Here is a 20,643-nt window from a genome sequence, read left to right as displayed (position 1 = left end):
GATCATTTGATTTGTGTTTTGTTACGGAGTATTAATGTGTTTTTGACCTAAATCACAGCATTGATTACCTATGAGGAATGCCTATGGCAACCGCCATGCATATTCCCAAAGCGTTCTGATGAGGGGGGTTAAGAGCAGGACAGAAAATAGCCTATTACTTCTAAATTATGATTGTTGATGTAAAAAATCTTGATAACATTATAAGGGGACCTCAGAGAACAGTACAAAATAATACAAATATGCAGTTCATGACCCCCTTAAAGGTTTTAGCACACAACCAGTTGGTGCTTTCACGACTAAACAAAAAGTTCATAATTTTGCTGCACATGAAATATTAACGAGGATAACATTAAATAAATGCTTTTTAATCAGGTAAGACACTATCATCGGGCGAATGACCTAAGATGTCATCATTGCACATGCACCTGCAAGTCTTGTTAAAAAAAAAATCAACGTATGTTTACAGGAGAAAAAGTAAGCAGATTCCTTACTTTAGCAAAGGAAAACCAGTCTCCTCGGCTTATATCGAAATCCTCTGACAGTCTTCTTTACAAATCCTCGTTTTGTACTTGTAATTCATGACCGTCGTTTTGTTTTGCTCTGTCCGCTGCATGTCCACAATTTTCACTTCAAAGCAGCACATGCGCAACGCTTTAAAAGGTCGTTTTAAATGTTTTTTTTTTTTTTTTGACAAAAATGCATCGATTTACTACATGAGGCCTTTGTTAACCACTTTTTATTATGGTTGGATGCGCTTTATTGGACTATTTTTTACCTGTTGTACAGCTTGGGAGAGCCAGGGCAATATTTTAATATAACTCCGGTTGGATTCGACTGAAACAAGTCATATACGCCTTGGATGGCCTCAGGGTAAGTAAAATAAAGGGGTAATTTTTCATTTTTGGGTGAGCTAACCCTTTGACTTGATTTTAAACTAAATTAAATTAAACATGTTAGCATTCTAAATGCTTATTGTTGCATTTACAGAAAAAAGTGGGAAGTATGCAGTGTACACTATAGCATACTGTATGCATTCTAATCTGAACACAGCCATCTTAGCCACTAGTTATACTCACAACAGAGAGAGGAAAAACAAACAAACAAAAAACACCCCACAACCTTTTTTTTGGACTCGATTCATAATTAAATCATATTAAAATTTTATTAAGTTATATCCTATATTAAAATAAATCAAAACAGAAAGACTGAGAGATAAATCAAATACAGAGAACGCAAGAATGACATCCAATAGATTATGGAATGTATTTCGGTAAATAAAATAGAGCTCCAACTGTTCCATCAAATGTGCAATAATCCAGCCACAAATGTTCTGAGCCTGAAAACAGCACCGTAAGTGTCTATATACACAACGTAGGTATATATATATACAGTAGATTTATATATACAGTATACTGCGCTTGAAGGGGTATATACTGTATACATATATCTTACAGAAATATATATATATAAATATATAAATATATTTATATATTTATATATATATATAATTTTTTTTAACCATCTCATTTACAAAGCCAGGCAACATCTAGAAGATTCTTTACAGAATCAAGGTTCTTGTGGTTCGTTCTTTCTTTTTCAATATACAAAGTAAACATAGTTTTTGATATTCACCACAGAGAGAGAAAAAAAAAAAAACACAGCAAGGCCTTCTAAGCCTCACATCTGTAAGTACAAAACTGGCACAGAAGACAATCGTAATAATAATAATACACGTGAATAAAAACGCAAATTAAATTATGCACTGATGGGACTAAAACGTTGTAAACCTTTTCCCTGTTTCACTGCAGCCTCGAAAACAAACCACTTCAAAACAAAAAAAACAAAATCACGGTTTAAAAAAGAAAAAACGGCCCTTTGACAAAAAGACGCTCCTCCAGTTGGTTTTTCATTCTGTTTAATTAATGCGGAGCTCAGTTTTTTTTTTAAATCCGGAGCTGTAACGCAGAACTTGTTTGTGTTGCGACACAAAACAGATGAAGCGCGAGGCCAAAGGGCGGGAAAATAAAAAGTTGGACTTCAATTACTCTTAAAAAGACAAAACCGAACAGCATGGTGAACGGAAAAAACGTGAAATGCGAAAAAGGAGGGACGCCAGAGTAACGTCACAAAGCCGAGGGGCGTGTCCCTCCTTTTCCGTTTGAAAGTTTGGCAACCACAGCAATAGTGGCCTCGACTGTGCGTGACAGCATCTCTAGAGCATCCTGCGCGAGGGCGTGGCCACACCCACCTGACTCCGCCTCCTGGAGCGAGCAGCTCCGCCCCTCACCAGCATCCGGCAGGCTGGAGAGTAAAAGCACTGAGTCGGCAGACGAGGAGGAAGTGGAGGGCACTTCCTCCCGCTCTGGCTCCGCCTCCTGCTCTTGCGCTTCCTTCCGCCCTTCTTCCTCTTCCTCTTCCTCTCGTCCTGCTATCTGCGGCGGAGGTTCGTCCGCTCGTCCGAACGCTTCGGGAAGAGACGAGGATGATGACGAAGACGATGATGATGATGAAGAAACGTCCATTTTCTTCTCCTCAAGGGATGCGCTGTCTGGAGAGGGCGGGTCGTTTTCCACTCCCGGGTCGATGAGGGACGAGTCTCGGGTTTCAGTGTCCGAAGTGCTGGTGGGCGTTAACGCCTCCCCTGGCTCCGCCTTCTGCTCCGAGCAGGGAGCCAATGAGGAGGAAGTAGATGGAGGACAAACGCTGCCACTGCCGCTGCTGTCTGCCGGCCGATCTTCAGCACTGCTGCTCACCCGCCGACGCTTCACTGGAGTGACGCCTTCCTCTTCCACTGCCACACAGATAGAAATAAAATGAAGCATGCACCCATATTATGCACTAATATCTACTTAAATATGATCTTCTTAACGACTGAATTATACCTTTAAGGATTGCTTGTAATATGTGATTAAGGTTGCATTTCATTTAAAGAGTGTGAGTATTTGAGTACCTTGAAAAGCGCTCTAATTATACTAATAGTACTATCATGTATGAAATATAAATAAATAAATGTGTAATTACAATATGTAATTATATGTCTCACTGTTTAAAATAAACTGTCTGGGGTGGAGGTTCGTCATTTATTTGTAAGATGTAAAAAAAAAAGGTCTTTTTTGCATCCTGTTATACATTTATTTAAATAAACAAATATTATACTATGTTTTATATAATTCAAAACCGTGGTGTGCAAAAAATGCATTTTTCCTTTTTTGTACCCCTAGATGTTGCTAGCATTTAAAAAAAATAAATAAACAAGCTAAAAAAATATTTATTTTTAAATATTTATTATTTTATTTTTAAATAGTACTTTAAGTATTTTTGAGTATCCTGAAATGCACTCTATAAATAATTGTTATTTTTTCAAAAAAATATTTTCTCTATTACAACATTAAAATCCAATTTTGATATTTTTTAAGTTGTTTAAGAAATACATACTCCATTTTTGTACCCCTAGATGTTGCTACCACTTTTTAAAATAAAAAAAGCATAAATAAATAAATATACACTAACAAATTTTAGTTATTTTTTTTAAATATTTATTGTAAAATATAAATGCATTAATAATAAATACAAATATTATATTATTGTTAAATATTATAATAAATATTATTGTTATTTAGAAAAAATATTTTTTAAAATACTAAAAATTCACTGAAATTCACTCTATAAATAAAGCATTATTGTTATTATTTACAAAAAATACTGTATTAAAACATTAAAATGCAATTTTAATCATTTGTAAGTTGTTCAGGAAAGACATACTTCCTTTTTGTACCCCTAGATGTTGCTACCATTAAAAAAAAATGTATAAAAAAAATAAATAAATGTACACAAACAAATTTTATTTATTTTTAAATATGTATTACTTTATTTTTTAATAAAATATTTGTTTAAGTATTTTTTAGTATCCTGAAATGCACTCTGTAAATAAAAGTTTTATTGTTATTATTCACAAAAAATGTACTGTATTAAATTATTAAAATGTAATTTGTTATTTGTAAGATGTTTAAGAAATTAATACTCCTGTTTTGTACCCCTAGATGTTGCTACCATTTTTAAAATATACTAATATAATAATATACACAAACAAATTTATTTTTAAATGTGCATTTTACAATATTTAATTTTTTTTTTAATTATACTTGTTAAAGTGTTTTTGAGTTCCCTAAGAAGTGCTCTATAAATAAAAGCATTATTGTTATTATGCACAAAAATATTCTCTGTATTCAAATATTAAAATGTAATTTTGATAATTTGTAAGTTGTTTAAGAAATACATACTCCTGTTTTGTACCCCTAGCTGTTGATACCATTTTTTATAAATAATTAAAATAGTTAAATATAGACAAATTGTATTCATTTTTAAATACAAGTTTTACAATATTTAAAAATTGTTTTATTTTCGAAATTAAAGTGCTTTTGAGTACCCTGAAACACACTCTATAAATAAAAGTATTATTGTTGTCATGTACAAAAAATATTTTTGTATTGAAATATTAAAATGTAATTTTAATTAAAGTTGTTGAAAAAAAATACATATTCCCTTTTCGTACCCTTAGCTACCATTTTTACAAATAAATAAAACAATAATACTAATATTAATACTAATAAATGATAAATAATTATTATGGTTATTTATTTTAAATAAAATAATTGATCACCATTTTTAAATATTAATGGTTTAAAATAATACAAAAAATGCTTATTATTATTATTATTATTTTTATTTCGTTTTTAAATATTCTAAGCCATGCATGACAGTGAAACAAGGGTGTTAGAGCGTGTGTTGACACCTTTGACTTTGCGTTCCTTGGCCTCCATCTCTAATGTAGTGCGGTGCTGCAGACACAGTCTGCATTTAGACAGCAGCTCCTGTAGAGCCGGACCTAAAGCAGGATCCAGCTGCTGAGGGGCATAAACTGACAGCACCAGCAGCAGCGCACGCAGATCCTTCAAAACAGACAGAGAGAGAGAGAGAGAGAGATATGAATAAAGAGCACTGGAGCACTGGGTGAGGTGTGAGGAGGAGCTGTACTGACTGCGTTCAGGAGGCTGCTGGTCTTGCTCATCTCTGCTCTCTGATTGGTCAGCTCAGGCTGCAGGCTGTGATACTCGTTCAGTAGGTTGGTCACCAACACGTTGACGAGATTTGAGCAGCTCTGGCCTGATAACACCTGCACCTGTACCTACACAAACACGCAAATCAGGTTTGTAGCACAAGAAGCTCATTGTCAGAGAGTAAAGACAAAACCTTTAGTTAGAGTAGTGTAGTTGCAGATGTGCGTGTGTACGTACTTTATGTAAGAAGCAGGTGAGGAAGGAGTAGGCGATGTTGTTGTTGAGGAAGTTTCTCTCGTCCATCAGGATGCATTTCATGTATTCCCCAAACGCCGGATCCTCACACAACAGCTTCACACACGACTGAGCCATTGCACACTGAGACACCAGAAACATGTTTTTACATGACTCTCACTTGTAAATGGATGAAACAGCTTTGTTTTTATAGTATCTGCTGTTTAAAGCCAACTCTATAGTCTGCCATATTAGGCATCTAGCTGAAATCCAGAATTGAGTAATGAAAAATTATACTTTTAATATACTGTAATGTAATGTGTACCAAAAAAAAAAAAAAAAAAAAAAAAAATTATATATGTATATGTATATATATATATATATATACTGTATTTTGTAATTAATGCTTAAAATGTGATTATGGTCATTTGCAACATATACAATCAATCAATCAATCAATCAATCAATCAATCAATCAATCAATCAATCAAATCAATAAATAAATAATATTATGTACCAAAAATACTGCATTTTGTAATTATTGCTTAAAATGAGATTATGGTCATTTGCAATATGTACAATAAATAAATAAATAAATATCATTATTAGTTAGTACCAAAAATATTGTATTTTAGTATTGCTTAAAATGTGATTATTATAATTTGCAACACGTACAATAAATAAATAAATTATTATTATTATTATTATTATTATTATTATTATTATTATGTACCAAAAATATTGCATTTTGTAATAATTGCTTAAAATGGGTTTATGGTAATTTGCAACATGTATAATAAATAAATAAACAAATAAATAAATATTATTATTATTATTATTATTATTATTATTATTATTATTATTATGTACCACAAATATTGCATTTTGTAATTACTGCTTAAAATGGGTTTATGGTAACTTGCAACATGTACAATAAATAAATAAATAAATATTATTATTATTATTATTATTATTATTATTATGTACCAAAAATTTTGCATTTTGTAATTACTGCTTAAAATGGGATTATGGTAATTTGCAACATGTACAATAAATAAATAAATAATAATAATTATTATTATTATTATTATTATTATTATTATTATTATTATTATTATTATGTACCAAAAATTTTGCATTTTGTAATTACTGCTTAAAATGGGATTATGGTAATTTGCAACATGTACAATAAATAAATAAATAAATATTATTATTATTATTATTATTATTATTATGTACCAAAAATTTTGCATTTTGTAATAACTGCTTAAATAGGGATTATGGTAATTTGCAACATGTACAATAAATAAATAAATATTATTATTATGTACCAAAAATATTATATTTTGTAATTATTGCTTAAAATGTGGTTAGTGTCATTTGTAACATGTACAAAAAAATAAATATTTTCTTTTTTGCACCATTAACTTTTGCTAACATTTTTAAAATAAAATAAATAAATAATGGGTATATTTCAAAGAATAATTAAAAGCCTTGCATCATAGCAATTATACCACAGTTCTGATATTGAACTGATTGATAATGATAATAATAATAATGGTTATGATGATAATAATACTAATTATAATATTATAAGTAAATCATTATATTTTATATAAAAATTTTCAAAGATATGCATGATTAGCTTTTATTAGCTTGATAATAAATAATTATCTAATATAAGATTATTAGTATTATGTTTAAAATAAAATGACAGTAATTTTATCACAGTTTTGATACTGAATTAATTACCTTTTAAAAAATTCTAAAATATGCATGACTGATTTTACCACAGTTTTACCCACTCCACATCTCATTGAGCTTAACCTGTGGTAAAGCATGACCTCTAGTGGCTGACTGCTTCAGCGTGTGTGTGGGAGAGATGACAGAAAAGATTTTACCTGTGATTGAGCAAGCTCTGTCCATAGTTTTGGAAAGAGAGCCAGGTGTAGAGGAAGTCCTTCATATGCTATTAACACACCTGCACACAGAAGAATAAACACCATCAGCACAAACGTACACACGCACACGCACACGCACGCACACGCACGCACACACACGCGCACACACACACACAAACCCAGCTTTGAAGAGTGAAGCATCCTTACTGAGTTTCACCAGAGTCTCTGTAAACTTCTCACAGTTGATGGCGACTCGACAGAGCAAGTGAATGAACTGATGATACGACAGGAAGTAGTCCAACAACATCCTGTCATACACCTCATCCTTACCCTACAGAAAACACAAAACACACTCTGTGAATAACTGAAGCTCAGCGTGTGTCAGGATTCATGTGTTGGTCTTGTACACACCTTACTGGTCTCCACCATGGAGGGCAGCAGGCACATGTTGAGCTCCGGTCTGGGAGGACGAATGTTGTTCTTTCCACCCATCAGCTTGATATTCTCTCTACAGGGCAGATACGGGCCAAACGACACTGCAAACACACACAGATAGTGTTAAACACCATGATGGTCGTGATGCTGATCAGTGCTGTTTGTTTGAGGGTTTCAGTGGGACTCACTGGGGATGTTGCTGTGGTGGTAGGTGCAGTGGTTGTGCTGCAGGAAGGGCACAAGCGTGTGCAGGAAGTCATGAGGACTTAAGAGCACCAGCTCCTTTAGCACATCTGAGGACGAACAAGTGCATTCAGATCATTCATCTACGGCGGTTTATTTAAAATTCAGTCTGTTTGTTTTGTGGATGTGGCGACTCACCCAGACAAGCGTTACGCAGCTCTGGAGGGCTGTAAGAGTTTAGCAACGTCAGCAGCTTGTGAGCAAAATCAATCCTCTCTTGCCACTGGATCAAAGCCTGCTTCACATCTACAAATGGAGAGAAATGAGCAGTGATTAAGATTACAGTGCATGCACAAGTGCATTATGGGTTATTGAGTACTTTTTGTATATCATTAAAGCCATTATGGGAAATAAGGTACTTTAGATTCTTTATATGAGTATTTTTGTACTGAACATTAAGGCGCACTGTTGTAAAGAGTACTTTTGCATTGCTGGTTAAGTCGGATTAAGGGTAATGAGTGCTTTGGCAATGCTGGTTAAAGTACTTTTGGTACTAAGTACTTTTGCATTACAGGATTTATTGAACAATGATAATAGAGTATCTCTGTTGCACATTTATGTGTATTAGGGGTATGGGTATGTGTGTTTGACTTTAAGTGGTGCTGTGCAGAGTGCAGACCGATCGGTGTACAACATTAAAGTACTGCGAGAGCGATTTCAGAGCATATTTAAGAGCATATCCTCTCGACTCGCTCTTGCTGTGTTTTTATTTCATACACAATCTGTCAGCACAGCGCCACTTCAAGTCGAACACACCTAAAGCCGCTCAAGCTTCATTACGGGTAACGAGTACTTTTGCAATGCTTGATAAGGTGTATTGTGGGTAATGAGTACTTTTGCATTGCATGATATATTGATCAATGATAATGGAGTACTTCTATGTTGCACATTTATGTGTAAATTTTGTACTGCATAAGGTGCATTATGGGTAATGGGGTAATTTAGTATTCATTTTCAGGTGCATTATGGGTCATAAGTAATTTTGTACTGCAGATTAAGGTATATTAGGGCTAATGAGTACTTTTGCATTGCTTGTTATGGTTCATTATGGATATTCCACTTGCTCCATCGCTTACATTATGGGTAATGGAGTAATTTTGCATTGCATGATATATTGAATAATGATAATTGAGCACCTCTGTGTTGCACATTTAGGTGCATTATGGGTAATGAGTACTTTTGTACTGCAGATTAAGCTGTATTAAGGCTAATGAGTACTTTTGCATTGTTTGTTATGGTTCATTTATGGGTAATGATTAACTTTTCATTGCTTGTTAATATGCATTATGGGTAATGGAGTACTTTTACATTGCAAGGTAAATTGCATGATAATGAGGTACTTTGCATGCTTAGGTGTATCATGGGTTAGAAAAAGTACTTTTGTAAACCGTATTATTGTTGTACAGTGTGATAAAAATAACGTTAGATTGATGTGCGCATGCCCAGTAGCGAATCATGTCTCCCTTCTAGTCTTTACAGGTAGCATGCTTTATATTTGTTTTGGTGCATTATGGGTAATGGAGTATTTTACAATGGACACATGATTGCATGGTAATAAGGTACTTTTGTGTCACAGATTTAGTGTATAATGGCTTAAAAAAGTACTTTTGTATTGCATAAGGTGCATTGTGGGTAACTAGGTATTTAAGTATAGATTTTTTCAGTACATTACATGTAATGAGTACTTTTGTTCTACAAGTTTAGGTGTATAATGGGTAACAAGTTGTTTTGCATGGCATGATAAGGTGCATTATGGTTAATAGAGTACTTTTGCATTGCATGATAAAGCACAATATGATAACAGTAGTTTTTCACTGCACATTTAGGTGTATTATAGGTAAGTAAGTACTTCTGCATTGCATGGTAAGGTGCATTATAGGTATTAGGTGCATTTAGCACTGCATGATATGGAGCATTACAATAACAGTAGTTTTGTACTGTACATTTAGGTGCTTTCATACTGAATTAGGTGCATTATGGTTAAAGGGAAAACCTGTTTTATTTCGTTAACATGCATTATGGGTAATGGAGTACTTTTACATTGCCTGATATTGTGCATTATGATAACCAAGTAGTTTTGCACTGTACATTTAGGTGTATTATGGGTAAATAAGTACTTTTGCATTGCTTTTTTAAGGTGCATTATGTGTAATAAGGTACTTTTGCATTGCATGGTAGTTTTTCATTATGCATAATGAGTACTTGTTCTGCAAGTGAATGTGTATTATGGGTAAATCAGTAATTTTGTGTTTCATTATGGGTAACAGAGTGCTTCTGGACTGCATTGTGAGTAACAGAGAACTCTAAGATAAGGTTCATTATGGGTAATCATAAACAACAGTGGCAGTGTGTGGTGTGGGTAACGTAGTACCTTTGCGCTGTAAGTAGGGTCGCGTTGCCTTTAAAACAGATAGGAAGATGGACAGCAGCTCCACTAGATCACCGGTCACGTGACACGCAGTGGCCTCATGGTACATCATGTGCAAAGTGTTGAAGGACTGCAGACACAAAAAAAAAAAATGTAATTCTATACAACAGCCCATTAAAATATCAAGATGATTGAAAAGAGTCAGTGAGAGTGTGAATACCTCAGTCATGAGGATGAGTCCTCTGTTGAACACCACCAGCAGTCTGTCCTCATCGTTCTCCAGCAGTATACGGAAGGCACTGAGAGTACACAAAGAGTTTAGTACAAATGAAAAACAGCTCTTGTAAAGTAAGATTTTAGGGAGTGTGTGCGTACCTGATGAGAGTGGTCCAGCAGGAGCGTCCATCCAGACACCGGAGGTAACAGCTGATGGTGGTCTTCTTGAACTGCTTCACGTCTTCCAGCTCTTCCTCTCTCATATCAGGCCTCTGAGCCACAAACAGCTGCATCAGGTTGAACAACTCCTCCACCGCCTGCAGAGAAAGAAAAACAAGGTGTTATTAGCTTGAACTGAATTAACCTGAATGGATGAGCATTTCATGTGCACATTCAAAACAATAATCAAAAAAAAATAATAATTGCCTTCCCATTACAAGGTGATAATTGACTCCTTAAAGTGATTTACAGGGGAATTTTGTTTTACCTTTTCATGTTTAATGTGGCTCAGAGGTGGCACGAGTGCAATCAAATTCATAAATTCATGTTGAGAGTAATGTTTTAAATTTCAAATTTTTAAAAATTAAGGCCCGGTTTTACAGACAGGGCTTAGACTAAGCCAGGATTAGGCCATAGTTCAATTAGGACATTTAAGTAATTTTTATAAACATGCTTAGAAAAAAAACATTACTGGTGTGCATCTTGAGACAAAACAAAGGCACTGATGTATTTTAAGATCAATCAGTGCAATTTTGTTTCAGTTGAAACAGCTCAGACTTACATTTTAGTCTAGGACGAGGCTTAAGCCTTGTCTGTGAAACCGGGGGTAAATGATTTAAATAACTGAAAAGATCTGCCAGTCGGTGGCGGCAAGACATTGATTTAAATACCGAATCGTATCATTCAATTGCTCAAATGGCTGGTTCTTTCAGGAATTAAGCAAGCGAGTGTCTTTATAAATGGGAAATTGAATCATTTCACGATATTCATTTAAAAACGCACGTTCATTCATAAACAAAACAGCGCTGTGTTTGAGTGGAGATGCGGAGCGGCTCAGTTGTGACTTGTTTCAGACTACTTTTGATGACGAAATAGAGCAAAATCAGGCAATAGTGTTACAGTCAGACAATGTAAGTCACTTTATATCAACTTCTTGTTTTACTGGTTGTATGAAATATCATAAAATCTCATTTACAAACTCCCTTAAAAATCATTCAATCAAAAGCTGTCACTATTCTTAGTTCGTGATCTCACAAAGCTGTATTATAATCAACGAAGCTCTCTACACTGCACAATCCGTCTTTTATTTACACTCTCTACACTTTGTTTGTGAAAGGATTCGTGAGATATGTCTGTGATACATTACTCAATGTTGCAAAAACACAGAAACCTTTGAAGCTCCCTTGAGCGCAAACACAAATATGCTGATTGGGTCAGTCACACATAGTGCTCCTAAATATTATTCTATAGTCGCACATAGTAATTTTCAGTCACAAATGTGAGTGAAATGGTCGCACTGTAGAGTAAAGTAAACAAATATTTCTTGAGCAGAAAAGCATGTTTGATCATATTCCCTGTGCTATCTTTAGTAACTGGTTTATACACTGCTAAAGTGAAGGACATTGGGTGTTGTACTCACCCCTGGGTACTGGCTGGCGTGGGGTGTGAGGTTCTTGAAGGCCCACTGTATGTTCTGGTGTGACGCCAGTTGCCGGGTAAAAGCGGGCGACTGCTCACAGCACATGCGCAGAATGGCGTAGTACGCCGGAAGCATCCCGCGGTTGAACAGCACCACCTCTTGATCGTCGTGATCGGCCAGGATGTAGTTGAAGGCAATGTTTTTCGTAACTACAGGGTTTTGAACAATGAGACGGACGTTTTCGCTGCAGTCCACGCAGACGTTATACCAGAAGGACAGAAGCGCTTGCTTGTTGTGATTCGTGGCGATGGCTGGCTCTGATAACTTAGGCTGTGAGATCAAGAGAGACACATGAGAGCTCAGATATGCATCATATGAGCACCTTTACATGTTTTTAACTACCCGTGAACTACCTGGAAGAGGTTCCAGAGGTCCATGAAGTAGCTGGAGAACATAAGCTTCTCTGTTTTGGAGATGAGGCAGTAGGTCATGAAGCTGAAGTACTGCACCAGTTTGGTGGTCCCGTGCACTGGCACGTCCACATAGAGCTTGGCCCGGCCCAGCAGGCCCAGCAGCAGGTTGTAGACCTGATGCAGAACCACGGTGGTGTCAGGACTCAGCGGAAGGTCCCGTGTGGGGATGTGGAGAGAGCGAGTGGAGCGGAACATCTGACGGAAGGAGTTGCTCGGGATGAGAGACACCAGCAGATACGCCGCAGCTGAGAGAGAAATGTATTGCATAGGTCACAAAATAATGTAAAATTTGACATTTTATCAGGCAAAATCAAAATAAGACTAGCTATTCATGTTGTAGATGTTTGTTTGGACCATAAACTGTTATCTAATGAACATTCACATTTTCTAAGCATGTGTGTAGTTCTTGATGTGCTTGTCATGTACTAGAGTTCAAAAGTCCGGGGCTGCATTATTATTGCTAAAAACTAAAACCAAAAAACTTAAACTCAGTTACTTAAACATGAACTGAAATGCAATACATTTTAAAAATTACATTTTATTTCAGCTAGCTGTCAAAGCAAAAGTACTCATTTTCATTTAGTTTCAGTTGAAGTACTAAAATTAACTAAAACTAACTAAAAAAAAAAATCAATATTTAAAGCTAAGTGTCACCCCCCCATTTTTGAACACAGATGTGAAAGTGCACTATACAAACTGCAGAATCGTTTCAAAATAAAGAATTAAAAATTTAAAGAATTTTAAATTTACTGTAAAGAAAATGCACTGTACAATTTTTACTTTATTTTATATAAAATAAATATTTTACAAAATATTTTTTAATCCACAACTGCTATAATAATCAAGCCTTATGTCTAAGTATGTTATGTTCCAAATTTGAAGTTGATATAAAAGAATTTAAGGTTCCTGTGAGATTTTATTTAGGGCATTTACCACAAACTGATTCTAAAAGCTCTTAATACATTTTGTAATATGACACTTGACTCCACCCACTAAGGGGAGGAGACTGCTAAAAGATTACCATAAAAGTACCATTTCCATGGTAACACAACATCGATTTAAAAATGGATGAATTCTGAGGTTAAGCTTTCAAATTATATATAGTTTATAATGATTACTGAAAAATGTGATCGAGAAAAAAAAAAGACAACGAAAAAAAGAGCACCACTTAAAAAATGTCAAATACACACAATAAAATGATAAAAGCTTATAATTAAAATGAAAACAGAAAACGTCTATAAAAAAAATCTAATTTAAAGTATTAACAAAAACTAACAATAAATCAAGAATTCTAAAATAACACTGGTTTGGGGTCAGTAAGATTTTGTAATGTTTTTAAACAAAGACTTTTTTGTTCTGCATTTATTTGACAGAGTAAGAAACAGAGTAAAAATAGTAATATTGTAAAAGAATTCTAAAGAATGGTTTTCTACTGTAATATATTGTAAAATGTAATTTATTCCTGTGGTCAAAGCTGGATTTTCAGCATCACACCTCCAGTCTTCAGTGTCACATGATCCTTCAGAAATCATTCTAATATGCTAATCTGCTGTTCAAGAAACATTTCTGATCATTAATAATATTGAAAACAGTGTTGCAACTTTATATTTGTTGTGAAAACTCTTTAATTAATAGAAAGCTTAAAAGAACAGTATTTCTTTGAAACAGAATTATAAATAAATTTACTGTCAATTTTGATCAATTTAATGCATGATGAATAAAAGTATACATTTATTTAAATGTATTTTTACTATTAAATATACATTTATTATGTACTATTCAAATTAATTTTTACTTACTGACTCCAAACTTTTCATTATATTATGTGTGTGAGGCACCTGAAGCTTAAAAATAATAATAATGCTTAACAAAAATGTTCAGTGAACTTGTGTAGATGTGTGTGTTCTTACATGTCCGGACACGTGGGTAGTTGTGCGCCAACAGAAACCTCTCCACCCAGTTTTCCATGTTCTGCAGGACCCAGCTGTGAGCCAGCTTATTACGAGGAGTCTGAACAGCCAACCAATCCAAACACTGAGACGGGTTATACTCGATCACCTGACAGACAGATCAGACACCCGGATCAGATCCTCAACATATGAACGTCTCCAGAAACACAAAACCTTCAAGTAAAGCACTGGTTAGGTGGAGAAGTGAGAAAGATTTACCTCCCAGATCCTCTGTAGGATGTAGGACGCAAACGAAGGCATTCCTGGAGGACCAGCAGCAAACTCCATCAGCATCGTCAGCAGCTTGAAGAATGGATTTGCCGCCTGCCAGACATGCATAAAACATTAGTGTGTGTAGGAATTAAATTATGAAATGGCAATAGTAGTAAGAGCTGTACTCTGTTCTTACCTCGGGAGTCAGTTTAGCAATGGAGGTGAACAGCATTGACACAATCTATGATAACAGATAAACACATCAGAACTTATGATACAGATTGCTATAACTGTTTGCATGCATAGATATACAAAGACTGTCCCAAGAACTAAGCTACACTACTGTTCAAACATTTGGGGAAAATTTAGTAAGGATGCATCAAATTGATCAATAGTGAGAGTAAAGATATTTATTTTACAAAGAATTTCTATTTCAAGTTCTATTAATCAAAGCAGCACAACTGTTTTCAACACTGATAAAAATCAGAAATGTTTCTTGAGCAGCAAATCATCATCTTAGAATGATTTCTGAAGGATCGTGTGACACTGAAGACAGACAATTCTTGGCTGAAGCCGAACAAAATTAAACACCGGGCTGAAGGCCGATTAGCGAACACGGTAAGTGCGCGCCTCCATTTCATCGCATCACGTCATTGTTCGGAATAATTTATTCTGCCTTTTCACTTATTACTTATAATTTTGGTTGCTGAACATATGGTGCATCCCCAATAATTAGCTTTATATAAAAACACAAGTCTGTGGTTTGTTTGCACAGCGAGCATGTGTGTCTTACGTGTTCAGCCAGGCGGTTGTTGTATCTGCAGAGGCTGAAAATAAGGTTGCAGGTCTGTCTGATGTTGATACTGTCTCTGATGTGCTGGAACAGGAAGGGGAAACCTTTTCCTCCGGTCAGCGCGGCCATGTCACTCTGAGACAGAGTCAAGTGTCTATAGACAGATGAACGATCAGACGGTCAGATATTACTACTCTATTACAGTAAAAATGACTGATGGCATGGTTTGCAACTCTGTTTGGTGACACCACAGAAAACAACTTTACAACAGCCATAAAATAGGTTTTTAGAAAGATAAATAATCCATTTAAAGTGAAATATGATGTTTTCTGAGTGTGTACCTCTCAGATCGGGACTGCTCCACCAGCAGAGCTATGAGCGCAATCATCTTCTCCAGAGCGGCCGGCCGGTACTTCTCCTCCGCCAGCGAGAGGATGTCCTCCTCTTCATCCTCCTCACCCTCCTCCTCCTCAGATAACACCTCCACCTGAGGCTGAAAAAGAGAGATGGACGTTATGATCTGAGATCGGTGGAAGTCTGAATCAGAAAAGATCAAGCCTGATGAGACGGCACTCACATTTTCAGGTCCTTTAGTGCCTATGTAGAAATGCACCATTATAGAAATGGCTTGCAATGACAAGAGGAACTGACTCTGTGAAGAAAGAAAAAAAAAATTTAAAAGAAGAAAATAAAGAATGCACTTAAATGGTGCAATTTTTAACAAATAAATAATAATTAAATAAGTAAAATTAATACGTAGGTAAATAAATAATAAACAAATTAAGTAAAATAAATAAGTAAATTAAATAAAAAGAAACAGGTAAATAAGCAAATAAAGTAAATAAGTTAAATAAAAAAGTAAATGAGTGAAATAAATTAAGAGGTGAAATAAGAAGGTGAATAAAGTAAAACAAATAAGTAAATAAATATAAATAATAAACAAATTAAGTAAAATAAATAAATAAAATAAAAGAAACAGGTAAAAAAGGCAAATAAAGTAAATAAGTTAAATAAGAAGGTGAAATAAGAAGGTGTATAAAGTAAAATAAGTAAATAAATATATACAATAAATAAAAAGTATAAAGAAAGAAATAAAGTAATTAAGCAAGTAGGCGTTACCTCCTCTTCTCCCATTTTGGCAAACTCATATAAAAAGGCAAAGTATTCGGTCAGATGTTTGCTGTGCGGCTTCACTCCGTGCTCCATGATTGACAGCAGCGTTTTGACGAATCGCGTCACACACGAGCGACTGCCGATGTCCTCCACCGGCCCGTCCATATCATCAGATCTGCAGACAGACCAGCAGAACAACAGAAATGAGAAATGTTTTAGAAGAATTTCCATGTTTCATTGACAGTATAACAGCATATGGGTCAGGATGGTTATCTGGCTCCAGAGGAAGACAAAAAGGGACGAATCACACACCCGTCCTCCATGCCCGGCTGCAGGTACAGGTGAGCGTGGACCGGTCTGAGGCGCTGGATCACGTGAATACACAACCTCTGAAACATCTGGAACACCACAGCAGTATAATCATGAGTGAGTGAGTGTTTATCTTAAACTTTCAGAAAGAAAACACATTTTTTTTTAATGCTAAATGTTTTCTCTTAAGTAAAGGGTGTGGGTTTGTATGTTAATAACAGTGATACATTTAAAGGATTAGTTCATTTCCAGAATAGAAATTTCCTAAAAAAAATTTACTCCAAGATATTCATGCCTTCCTTTCTTCTGTCAAAAAGAAATTAAGATTTTTTTAGGAAAATATTCCAGGATTTTTCTCCACATAGTGGGCTTCAATGGGGATCTATATGCTGAAGATCCAAACTGCAGTTTCAATGCAGCTTCAAAGGGCTTTACATGATCACAGCCGAGGATTAAGGGTCTTATCTAGCGGAAAAATTGGCCATTTTCTTTACTTTTTAACCACAAATGCTCGTTTTGCACTAGCTCAAACTCATGCATTACACAATCACGCAGAAGCACTGAGCCAGTGTTTAGGTGAACATGCAAAGAAAGCCAAACAAACTTTAAAAAAAAAAGTTACACTAAATAATTAAATTAAATTAAATAATAATGACCTTTCCAGCATCATTACATAAAGCTTGAAATCTCAGAGCTAGTGCAAGACAAACTTTTGTGGGTAAAAAGTATATCAATTTGCATTTTCTTAGAAAACGACCAATTGTTTTGCTAGATAAGACCCTTATTCTTCGGCTAGGATTGTGTAGAGTCCTTTAAAGCTGCAGTGAAACTTTAGTTTGGACCTTCAACCTATTGGTCACCATTGAAGACCACTATATGGAGAAAAATTCTGGAATGTTTTCCTCAAAAAACTTAATTTCTTTTCGAATGAAGAATGAAAGAACATGGGAAAGTGTAAATGATCAAGAAATGTTTATTCTGGAAGAGAACTCTCTCTCTTTCAGCTTGCTCCCTTTTATCAGGGGTCGTCACAGCGGAGTGATCCACACATATTCTGGAAGAGAACTAATCCTTTAAAAATAACTTTGTTTATTTAAAATTTTATTTAAATAGTTAAAGGAGAAGTTTACTTCCAGAACAAAAATGTACAGATAATGCACTCACCCCCTTGTCCTCCAAGATATTCATGTCTGTCTTTCTTCAGTCGTAAAGAATTTATGTTTTTTAAGGAAAACATTTCAGGATTTCTCTCCATATAATGGTCTTCTATGGTGCCCCCGATTTTGAACTTCCAAAATGCAGCTTCAAAACAATCCCATTTCTACACTTTTTAACCTCAAATGCTCATCTTGTCTAGCTCTGTGCCATCTGTGTGTTCAGATTCAAGACAGTTAGGGTATGTCGAAAAACTCCAATCTCATTTTCTCCTCCAACTTGAAAATCATCCTACATCGCTGCAGAAGTACCGACACAGTGTTTACAAAGTGACCGTGCAAAGGAGATCAAACTGTCTTTACAAAAAAAGGTAAAACCGCGATGTAAAACAATTTTGAAGTTGGAGAAGAAAATGAAATTGGAGTTTTTCGACCTACCCTAACTGATGAGCATTTGAGGTTAAAAAGTATATAAATTGTCTTTTTTTTTTTAAATAACCGATTGTTTCACTAGATAAGACCCTTCTTCCTTAGAGCCCTTTGAAGCTGCGTTTAAACTGCATTTTGGAAGTTCAAACTTGGGGGCACCACAGAAGTCCACTATATGGACAGAAATCCTGAAATGTCTTCCTCAAAAAACAATTTCTTTATGACTGAAGAAAGAAAGCCTTGAACATCTTGGATGACAAGGGGGTGAGTACGTTATCTGTACATATTTGCTCTGGAAGTGAACTTCTCCTTTAAGTAAAGGTGTTTATGTAACACTCACCTGACGTACGATCTGATTGGGACACTTGATGAGAATCTGCATTGGCCACCAGTTATCATCTGCCATCTGATCCAAAAACCACTGACAGGACACAAAGACAGAAAAAAAACAATTAACCCAATAACACCACTGATATCATCAACTATCTCCATTCATTTGGCTGGAAAACAAGAAGCTAGATGTCAAGTGTATGTGAATGTGTGTGTGTTACCTCGCAGGCAGCTTGGCTATTGTTAAATTGTTTGGTCAAGAGCTCAATCCACTGCAGCATTGTGGGCTAAGATAAAAAAAAAAAATTTAACTATTAAACATAGAAAACAGCACCAAACAGCTGTACTATAAGCTACAAAAGAAAAACAACAAAGGAGAAGTAAACTCCATCTCACCTTTTCTTTGGAGTGGATGAAAGTCTCCAGAACAAACGATGTGCTGAGCTGTGAGACAAAGAGAGGGCAATGACTCGAACCTATTTCTCTTTACAATAACTCAAAATGATTAATCTCAATGTATATATTCTTCATAAGTTGGTGTAGTGTTGCTCTGATAATGCCGTTCATGTGAACAAACTCACCTTAGCTGTCATGAGCGACACGGATTTAGGATCCGGTAAAGTGCTGGGAATACTGCTGCACAGCTGCCACATGAAACTACAGAGAAATAACAAAATGAAAGAATGAGAAAGGAAACAAGAGAATGAGAGGACCAATTATATAAATATATATATATATACAAAACAAAAAGAGAACATGACATATAGACGTTTATACTTATTATACCACCATATCACCATACATAATTATGAATAATATAAATACAAAATAAAAAAAAAATATCTAAAGATATCCATAGTTCTGTGAAACTGTTCTTACCCAAAGTATGTGTGTTCAAAGATGTTCTTGTCCTGGAGAAACTGCATGTTGTCGTGCCAGATCCACTATGAGAGAGAAAGAGAGATGAGCTGTCAGAGAAATGCTCAGGTGTGTGCAGTGAAGAGCAAAGCTGATGTACAGTGAGGTCTGTACCTCCAGAAGATCAGGAGAAATGTCAAAGTTAAAGTCCTTCCCATTCTCCTCCTCCACCTCCACCCTCTTATAAAACAGCATGTAGGCACTGTGGGTCTGAAAGACAGATAACTAGTATGTTACTTTGTTTACAAAGCATTTTTGGGGTTCAAAATCTCAAGCGAGATAATACTAAAATAATAATAATAATAATTATTACTATTATTATTATTATTATTATTATTATATCTATAATAAACAGAAAACTAAAATATTAATATAGTAAAAAAATAGTGTTATTCATTACTATAATAATTATATAATTATGATTAACATAAAAAATGTAAATAAATGTATAACTATTAATTATATATAAATATCTCAGAGGTGGCGTTAACCGGAAATTGTCTGTCATTGACGGACAATAAAAATTTATTACTATAATTCTAATAATATATAAAGTAAAATTAAACAAAGGTGTATATTACTTCAATAATTACAATAAAATTTAAGTAAAATTAATATGTTAAATAAAATGAAATAATGTATCTTTAATTATAATACAAAAATACATATAAAATATAAAAAATTATGTATAATTAATATTAAAATAATTTACTATTAATAAAAAAAAAAATTAAAAATTTAAATATATTTTTTAAATAAAAATTATAGTTTATTATTCCTTAAAAATAAATTACAATATATTAATATACAAAAATGTAATATTAAAGGAGAACTCCGGTGTGATATTGACCTAAAGTGTATTGAATCAT

General features: G+C 34.6%; 2 protein-coding genes across 2 annotated transcripts in view; both read right to left on the bottom strand.

The window, feature by feature from the left end:
* Positions 1–1,143: 1,143 nt before the first annotated feature.
* usp34 (ubiquitin specific peptidase 34) overlaps positions 1,144–20,643 on the bottom strand; it is an 83,305-nt gene continuing 63,805 nt past the window's right edge. The window contains exons 74-77 of the mRNA XM_073843350.1: positions 5,295–5,435; positions 5,039–5,185; positions 4,793–4,949; positions 1,144–2,791 (exon numbers count right to left, since the gene is read on the bottom strand). Of these exons, the coding sequence (XP_073699451.1) occupies positions 2,124–2,791; positions 4,793–4,949; positions 5,039–5,185; positions 5,295–5,435 (1,113 nt within the window). The 3' untranslated portion in view covers positions 1,144–2,123. The remainder of the gene's footprint in view (positions 2,792–4,792; positions 4,950–5,038; positions 5,186–5,294; positions 5,436–20,643) is intronic.
* Positions 7,254–19,980, bottom strand: LOC141336234 (ubiquitin carboxyl-terminal hydrolase 34-like). Its single transcript, XM_073841787.1, has 24 exons — positions 19,889–19,980; positions 19,736–19,800; positions 19,438–19,513; positions 19,253–19,300; positions 19,078–19,143; positions 18,867–18,947; positions 16,947–17,032; positions 16,641–16,809; positions 16,099–16,173; positions 15,863–16,014; positions 15,522–15,675; positions 14,925–14,969; positions 14,735–14,839; positions 14,477–14,624; positions 12,507–12,811; positions 12,094–12,423; positions 10,614–10,771; positions 10,459–10,537; positions 10,242–10,368; positions 8,009–8,116; positions 7,816–7,920; positions 7,604–7,728; positions 7,372–7,523; positions 7,254–7,272 (listed from the first exon to the last, which is right to left on the bottom strand). Exons 1-24 carry the CDS (start codon positions 19,967–19,969, stop codon positions 7,254–7,256), a joined length of 2,859 nt encoding a protein of 952 aa, XP_073697888.1. The 5' UTR covers positions 19,970–19,980.

Source organism: Garra rufa, chromosome 6 (assembly GCF_049309525.1).
Source record: "Garra rufa chromosome 6, GarRuf1.0, whole genome shotgun sequence".
NCBI classification, from domain to species: Eukaryota; Metazoa; Chordata; class Actinopteri; order Cypriniformes; family Cyprinidae; genus Garra; species Garra rufa.
Note: the sequence above shows the minus strand (reverse complement) of the source record. Positions and strands in the feature narration are given on the sequence as shown.